Source organism: Cricetulus griseus, chromosome 3 (assembly GCF_003668045.3).
Source record: "Cricetulus griseus strain 17A/GY chromosome 3, alternate assembly CriGri-PICRH-1.0, whole genome shotgun sequence".
NCBI classification, from domain to species: Eukaryota; Metazoa; Chordata; class Mammalia; order Rodentia; family Cricetidae; genus Cricetulus; species Cricetulus griseus.
In genome coordinates this window covers 61,566,499-61,575,250 of record NC_048596.1, presented here as the reverse complement: position 1 = coordinate 61,575,250, position 8,752 = coordinate 61,566,499, and the positions used below count along the sequence as shown (strand labels likewise).

The 8,752-nt window shown below is 51.0% G+C and overlaps 1 protein-coding gene across 1 annotated transcript in view; it reads left to right on the top strand.

The window, feature by feature from the left end:
* The first annotated feature begins 438 nt into the window (after positions 1-438).
* Positions 439-8,752, top strand: part of Inpp5a (inositol polyphosphate-5-phosphatase A) — a 189,267-nt gene continuing 180,953 nt past the window's right edge. The window contains exon 1 of the mRNA XM_027409069.2: positions 439-795. Coding sequence (XP_027264870.1) covers positions 721-795 — 75 coding nt within the window. The 5' untranslated portion in view covers positions 439-720. The remainder of the gene's footprint in view (positions 796-8,752) is intronic.

Below are 8,752 nucleotides of genomic sequence, written 5' to 3'. Positions count from 1 at the left end.
AGCGCGCGCTGCAGGCACCCGAGCTCGCGGTTCCTTTAAGAGGTGCCTTGGTAGCAGGGTCGTGACGTCATGGGAGTACAGGGTGGCATATGCGCGTAACCGCGGCAGGGCGGGGCAAAGCCAGGGGAGGACCCAGGGACCTAACTGACAGGAATGCCCCAAAAGCTTCGCCTCTCCTCGCTCTGGTGTTGGCTCCGCCCCACCCTAGGCTGAGCTCCTGTAAGTAGATCCCGCCCCTACACAGGCCCCGCCCCCAGTCTGGCTTGGGCCCGAGGCCCCGCCCTTCCAGCGGACCCTGAGCCCGGGAGTCCAGGCCCAAGCCCGTAGGCTGCCCGCAGGCCCCGCCCCACCCGTAGGCCCCGCCCTCTGCGCGACCACCAGCCCCGCCTCCTAGGGCCCCACCCTCTATGGGGCGGGACTTGCCCCAGCCGGAGTCGGCGGCGGCGGCTGCGGGAACTTTCCCGGCGGGTCTAATGGCTGCGCGCGGGCCGCTGTGAGGCGCGGCGGCGAGCGGGCGCGGGGCCGCGGAGCAGCGAAGAGCCAGCGACCGCGAGGCTGGAGCCCCGGCCAGGCCCGGTCCGACCCGCGGAGCCCGCGATGCGCCCCGGTGCTGTCCCCCGGCGCAGCTGACGCCCCGCGGCCCCGCGAGACCCCAGCCCGCCCGGCCCCGCAGGAAGCGGCCGCCGCCACCTAGTCCAGCGCCCGCTCCGCCCGGGCACCATGGCGGGGAAGGCGGCCGCCCCCGGCACCGCGGTCCTGCTGGTCACGGCCAACGTGGGCTCGCTCTTCGACGACGTAAGTGCCGCGCCGTCGGCTAGGGAGGGGCGGCTGCGGGCCAGTAGTCTCCTAGTCCCGGACCCCGACATCCCCATTTCCAGCTGGAGACCCTAAATTCCGGCCCCTACAGCGCCTTCTACAGCCACGGACCCCGGGCCAGTTGTCTTTTGGACGTGTGACTCTGATGCCCCCTACCCACAGCTGGGGACATGGACCAGGAATCCCCCCAGGCCCCAGACCCAGACCCCATAGTGGCGGACCCTAGGCCAGGAAGGAAACTTCCAGCTACACACTCCGGACCTTGACACTGCTTTTCTGTTCCCTAAGGCCAAACTCGAAGACCCAGCTTTTGAACCCCTGTCTTAACCCAGACTACAGGAACCCAGCCTAAGTCTGGATCTTTGAGTCCTGATGCTGGTACCTTCCTGTGACCCGGACGTGCAAATCCCTATCCCTTTTCTGCTCGCGAACTCCAGAGCCACAAGTACTGATGTGGAATTTTGACCTAGAATCCTGGTACTTGGATGCCCTGGCCTCTAAACCTAACCACATGCTGACCCCGGGTCTCCTGATTCAATCCTGACTCCCCAGTCTCTGATTTTCCAAAGTCTGAATTCTGACTCCACAAATCCAGACTTCCAGTTTGGTCTCTTGACCTCCCGACCCAGACCACGCTGTCCCCGAACTCTGAGTCCCTACCCTAAAACCTCAGATCCTGCATCAACCCATGGCCTCTGAGCATGAACCCTGGCCTCTAATTCTGCTTCCCAGCCCTATCGCTAAGCCTTCCTCACGAAGTCACAATAGACCTCACCCCCAAACCTTGACCTCCATCGTCTGAATCCTGCCTGGTCCCTGGATCCCATCCCTTAGTCTGATCTCCTGGTGCGGGATGGGGGGGTGTCCTAAGGTGTGAAGCACCCGTATTTTGCCATGTAACTGGTGATTGCACCAATTCTCAAATAAGGTAGCTCTATTCAAGCCCTGGAGGACTTTATATTCCTTGTTTACTAAATGAAAAGGTGCTGAAAAGCTCTTCAAGGCCAAAAATGATGCCAAAGGCCTTTATCTTCTAGGACTGCTCCTCCAGTCCTGGGTCCCACCCTGGAACCCTGGGTTTCCTCCTCTGGGAGGCAGAAGGGAGCTGAGGCCTGGGGCACCGGGAGCTCCCTGGAGCAGGCTGAGGCTGACCTAGTTCAGCATTGCAGCCACGATGCCACCCCGCTGTTGGTACTTAAACTGCCAACCCAAATAAAGCAGAATGCGGCTCCAAGTGGCATGCTTGTTTAAGAAGAAAGGGTAATGTCATAGATGGAACTATGAAGCCATGTACTCCCCTTTCTCCCTTTCCCTTCCCTTGCCTAGGTGAACAGTTGGGACAATGCCTGGGCTTGGATACAGGCCTGATGTAGATTTCAGGGGAGGGTCCTGTATCCTTCCTGGCAGCAAGCATGGGAGAAGAGTTTCATTGAGCTGAATTCTCAGACAGCGTAGGCTTGGTTTTTATTAGGAAAAGAAAGGCGCTAATGCTGCATTTTGTGATTGAGTGTTCTAGTTCCCTGCTGGAGAGACACTGCCTACCCTCTCAAGTTATGGACAACTTGCTGTAGTTTCACGTGTGATCGTTTTTCTACAAGGGCCTGTATGGGTGTGTGCCCATATATTTAGCATTCTATTCTAGGCCTTCCAGTAACATGTCACTGTAGCGTGGTTTGGTTCAGATGATTCAGATCCGTTAGCTGTGGCTTCAAAGCCTCAGAAATGTCAGGAAAATTAGGCATGGTGGGGCACTTTCATCTCCAAGGGAAAATAATTTTGCTGTTAAAACATTCTTTCTAGTAATTTTTGATTATGAGTTCTAGAGTTTTTGTTGTGCTTCAGATATATATATATATATATGTCTCTCTGTTGATATTGAAGAGGGTGGCTTAATTCACCTTCTTTTTGCAACAGGAATTCATCATGTAGCCCTGGCTGGCCTGGAACTAACTCCCTACATAGACCATGCAGACAGTGATCCACCTGCCTCTGCTAGGATTAAAGATGGTACACCACCATGCCCAGCTTAACTCACTTGTGTTTGGCAATATGTTCCCTGGGTTTTTATGTTTTTCTTAAGACTCTCTGGAGTTTTGCACTACATTTGTATCTAGAAGAAGTATTTGTCTTGGTGAATTGTACCCTAATTCCAAACCAGTTCCCAGGGGCAGATACATCCTCAATGGAATGACCAAGAAAGGGACACTCATATTCTGGGGCCTGCTTCCCTGGTGGGGGTATGGGTGCTGTGAGAAAGAAGCCGGGGCCAGAAAGTGGCGAGTTCTCAAGTGAGGTAGATTTTAATCCATTGGTTATACCAGACTCAGAAAACATGCTTGTGATTGACTGTGCTCCTTGGTGAGCTATGTTCCCCTGATGACAGACATGCCTCTCTAACGGTGTTCAGGACTGGAAAGGAGTTTCACTGTGGGAAACAAGCTCTGCCCTGCCCAGCACAGTGCTATAGCTGCTGCCTCAGGGAGTTGGTTCCCAGGAGGAAAGTGTCCGATTTGAAACAGTCATGCTGGCTCTGAAGGCGTTTTTTTCCTTTTATGCACAAGCAGTAGGTAGTTCCCCCCCACTGCATTTGTAGTTTTGAAAGTCTTCCCTCTGATGCCCCCTTCCTCTTCCTAATCCAGATGTGACCTCTCTTAAAACAACATGTAATTTTTTTTTTTTAAATTGGGGATTGAACACTGGACTTCCCTGCTTAGCTATAGGCCCTAGCCCATGTATGTAAATTTTAATCATAGCTTTGTTGTCAGTACCCTGGGATCTCCAGAACATCTTGTTCAGCCTGCTCTTGTCTCACCAGCAATCCTGGCTGGCATCCTTGCCTGGCAGGGTGGCCCACTGCAGTTACTGAGCTGTGTTGCTGAGGGCCTTCAGGTTGCTTCTAGCCCTTTGACCTTGTAGTGTTGTCCAAATGCATCACTGTAGGCAGACTTTTGTTTCATGTTCTTAAAAACTGTAGAAGCCCCTCGTGTGTGTGTGTGTGTGTGTGTGTGTGTGTGTGTGTGTGTGTGTGTGTTACACTATCAATAGTCATTGTGTTAGATGTCAAAACTGAAAATGTTAAGCACAGAACACTCAGCAGACACTCCATTTGCTGGCAGTGGGCTTGGTCACTTTATACCCAGCACCAGGGCAGGGAAGCTCCATAGTCCCTTGGGTGGGAGTGAGACAGCCGAAGTCATTGCATGGTGTTGGGAAAAACCAATTTTGGCTAGGTCATTCTTTGGGAGAAGAGTCTTCAATTCAACCCATTTTCTGAGGATCTCTGTCCCAGCAGGTGACCCTTCAGAAGTATTTTTCCAGGTAGCCAGGGGCACCCATGACTTCCTATTTTTCTAGTAGTGACTGCCACATTGCCTCTACCTCTGCCTCCTAGTTTGACTTGGTCTCATTGGGAAACAGGGAACGAGTGACCTGGGCCATGTCTATGATTGTTCTGCTGATCTATCTGGCTGTTTTGACTGGTGTGTTTCTAGCTCTAGGCTTCTCACCGGTTGTCTAGTAGTGAACGGAGAGGGTAAATGCTTGAAGGCTCACTTCAGAGTTCTCCTCACCCTTACATGGTCAGGCTGTGTTGGCCCTTGGTCCTGCTATGTATTCAGAGTCAGATGTCATTTGGAGCTGGTTTCCTGCTTTGCTTAGTTTACTCCCAAGTGACCCTTTCCAAGAAGACATGGTCATGCAGCACTGGCAGTAAGTGTCAGTGGGGACCAAGGGTCTGTAGTCAGCAGGTGTTCTTGAGCCATAGGATGGAGAGAGACAAGTCAGAATTGCTGTTGGTGGATAGGCTCATCCTGGTCCACTTTCCTCTCCCTCCTGCCTCTTTGGATTTATCCCCCCCAGTGTGAAAGGGGCTGCAGTTCTGGCTTCCACAGGTCTGTTCTGTCCTCCACATCAGCTTTCATGAGGGTAGTTTCCACCTCATTCCTCTTCCCAGGTTCTGCCCCACACGTCTTCACTCCGAGCCTCTTGGTGTCAGGAATAGGGTCATTTCTGCTCAAGAACATTCAAGTTATCTCAGTGGGAAGCCCAATGCATTGTCTATCACCCTCCATTGCTACTGCTCACCAACTGTATGTTTGCCATCTCTGTGGATTTGTCTATTCTGGAGGTTCCTGGTTCCTGGAAGTAGACCTGTGGAGATGTGGCTTTTCTGTCTGGCTTTTTTTTTTTTTTTCTTAGCAAAGAGTCATCAGAATTCTTCCTATTGTAGCATACATCAGTGCTTCATTCCTTTCTGTGGACGGACAGTTGTCCCTGTGTGTTGTGTTTGTCCAGTGATCAGTTAGTGGGTATTTGGACTGCTTTTGCATCATGGTTGTGAAAACTATTGTGAACTCTGGTGTATATGTTCTTGTGCATGGGTGTTTTCCGCTCTCAGGGTGTGTGTCGGCCTTGCAGAGGAGTTGCTGAGTCCTGAAGAAACTGTGTCCTTCCTCCAAAGGAGCCACCAGTCTGTCTATATATGGCTGTCCCATGTGGTTTGCCTACATGTATGTCTGTGTAGCATATGTGTACCTGGTGCCCACAGAGGTCAGAAGAGGGCTTTGGATCCCCTGGGAGTGGAGTTACAGACAGTTCTGAGCTATGTGGGTGCTAGGAATAAAACTAGGGTAACTAGGGTCCTTTTCAAGAGCACAAATGCTCTTAACCACTGAACCAACTCTCCATTCCCCTCCCCCATCCATTTCACAGTCCCCCTAGTGGTTCTTGGTTTCTCCACACCCTCCCCAGTACCTAAACCTGTTGCTCTTTTTTCTAAGACTTAGTTTTTTGGAAATCCCGTATTTGCTTCTCCTTTCCCACCTCAGGGTGGTATACCCAGGGCAAGCCACACCTTCCCTGGCCATGTTCACTTCCTGGTCCTCACCTAGATTCCATTTCTCTTTTTGGTGCCCAAAACTGCAGGAGAGAGGCAGAAGCTGAGGCTGAGGCCAAGATGGACTTCTGCAGCACAGAGGGCCCAATCAGGCCCACCAAACTTGGCCACCACAGAAAACCAGCACTTTCTTTTTAAAAAGTTATTTTTAGCCAGGTGGTGGTGGTGCACACCTTTAATCCCAGCACTGGGGAGGCAGAGGCAGGTGGATCTCTGAGTTTGAGACCAGCCTGGTCTACAGAGCTGTCAGAGTTACACAGAGAAACCCTGTCAAACAAACAAACAAACAACAGACCCAACCAAAAAAACAAAACAAAACAAAACAAAACAAAACAAAAACCCCCATTATTCTTGTGTGTGTGTACGTGAGTATAGTACCTATGGAGACCAGAAAGGGCACTCATACCCTGGAACTGGGTGCTAGAAACTGAACTTGGGTCCCTTGTAAGAGCAGTACAAGCTCTTAACCAGTGAACCATTCCTGCTATCAGTCTCTTGAAGTGGGGCTGGCTCACTTGTCTATTCTTTGGCAGAACATGTGGCTGTCAGTGACCTGGTCTTTCCTGCTGGAAAAGGCTATTTTCGAAGTTTAGAACTTTGAAATATACCTGGTGATTGTCTGTTTCCATGCTGTGAGTGCGCTCTAGCCCCCAGTCTTTCCCAGCATTTTTCCTTTTTGGCACTGCTGTTTGTGACCAGAGATTGCAGCAGGCAGTCTGAATTATAGTCAGTTTCCTGAATAGGTAAGACAGGATCACTGGGCTATGGTGGTGCACACTTGTAATCCCAACACTGACGAGGCAGAGGCAAGTAGATCTCTGAGTTCGAGGACAGCCTGGACTATAGAGTGAGTTCCAAGATAGCAAGGGTTAAACAGAGAAAACTTGTCTCGGCCTCCAAATACGGCCTCAAGAAAGTAAGACAGGACTGGCTCTTGTCTCCTAGGGTGGAAGGATCAAGTGAGACAGTATTGCAACATTGATGCTACTGTTACTGGTGCTTCTAACCACTGTGTGAAACCATTTCTGATTTGTAAACACAGGTGACTTTCCACAGACATCATTTCCTGGCTGCTTTCAATGTTTAGAGTTTTGAGATACAATGTTTAGAATTGAGAGATACACCTGGTGGTCGTCTGCCTCCATGCTATGCTTGTTGCCAACCCCAGTGCTGTCCCAGTGTAAAGGAACTGGGGCCATGGGTCTCTCTGTTAGTGACTAGCCCTTGAGGGTGCAGTATCCCCCTGTTGGACTGCCATCCTCCTTGTGGCCTGCTTTCATTGCTCCGGAGGTGCTGAGGGGCCTGGGTGCATGGGGGCTGCTTGAAATATTAAATATTTTTCCATTTTTGAAGCAGCACTTTGTTTGAGTAGAGCTGTTGGATGCCCCAGTGACATTTGGGGCAATTGTGTTCCCACAGTCCAGCTGAGCAGCAGTCTCATCATGAGGGACCCTCCTCCCAAAAGCAGGGAGGGGCCCCTGCTTGGTTTTGGAATCTATGATGGGTGTTTTCATGGACTTGGTGGTCTGACTGGGAAGGCACAGAAACCAAACCCAGACCTATGAAGGGCCTCGGGAGTCCCTGTCCCTTTCCCTGGCAGTGAGACTACAGCTGAGAGGCTTTGACTTACAAAGAGGACCCAGCCTCCCTAAGTTACAGCCGGGAGAGTGTGGGCTCTCTCCGGAAATGGCCTCAGCTCTGTTCGCCTTCTGCCCTGTGCTGTTCAAGGACAGCTATGTTCACACTGGGTGTTCTGCCCTGATGTGAGCTCACTGAATGACCAGTGTGCCTGAGACAGAGAAGGCAGACTTGTGCCCCTCCCAGCCAGTGAGTGAGTCCTTTTCAGTTGTTAGGGTACTTGGGAATCTCCTACACTAATAGACTCTCCAAAGGCCTGGGGAGGTGCCTATGCTGGCCAGACTCTTGGTGCGGTTAGGTAGTCAGGTAAGGTCTTGATCATCTAGGTCTGCCTTGCAAGCATCACCCTTGGAGTTGTAGGGAGGGAATTTGGAAGGTCTGGCAGCCAATCTGAGCTCCCCTCTTTCCTGGAGAGTATATTAGGTTTTGGCCTTCAGGCATGGTGAAACCTAGACATGTCTAGAGCTAATTCTCAGGGAAGGCAGTGCTAAACTGTTTTATGAAGATTGATCTTGAGCCCCTCCGAGGACTAAAGATCCTGGTGTAAACCTTCTGACAAGATACAATGGGAGAAAGTTTTCTGGACTTTCCTTAATGATGAATAATGATGGAGTATCCACAATGTAAGACCAATGAGAGGCCATCATTGCCTGTGTTCATGCTAGGATAATTTTGATCCAGACATGGAAATCCTACTCTGATATAATAATACTCTAGTATTGGCAGATTGGGAGTGGCGTGCACCAGCTTAGTGCAGCATCCCTGTGGGCTCTGTGGGAGGCTGGCTCCTCACCATTGGTCCTTAGCCCACCGTTTCTCACAACTGCTCTGTTTTGTGAGCATGTCTTTGGACTTTATATCCGAGACACTTGAGTCTATTGTACTTCTGCTTGGCATTAGTGATGAGTACACCCCTGGTGACTGTGTAGCTCCTCCAACATTTAAGCTGTGAAAGGTTGCTTTGAGAGGTGGTGTGCCACCAGAGGAGTGATTGCTGGATGTCCCTGTGCCACAGAGAGGAGCTGTGCCAGCTAGTCCTCTATAGGATACTTAGGTAGTTATCTTGTATAGATCAACACTTATGATGCAAGGGGTCCTAGGACCTGGCTGGGGCTCTCAGTGGAGATTCCAGGCTGGAGATAGGCCATGAGTACGATACCATGATACCAGTTTGCAAGTCTAGAACACACTGCCTCTGGGTTTGTTTTCCCTTTTGCAAATGGAATGCCTTCAATTCATTTCCAGGAGTATCTCTGTGGGCCAGTTACTGCAGAGTCCTGACATACTGATTGACCATTGCGACCTTGAGCCATTTGTCTTCTTGATTTTTTTCTCTCTGATGAGGGTATGGTGCCTTTCCTTGGAGTTTGCTGAGACTCTGGCTTATTCTCCCTGCCCTTTGTC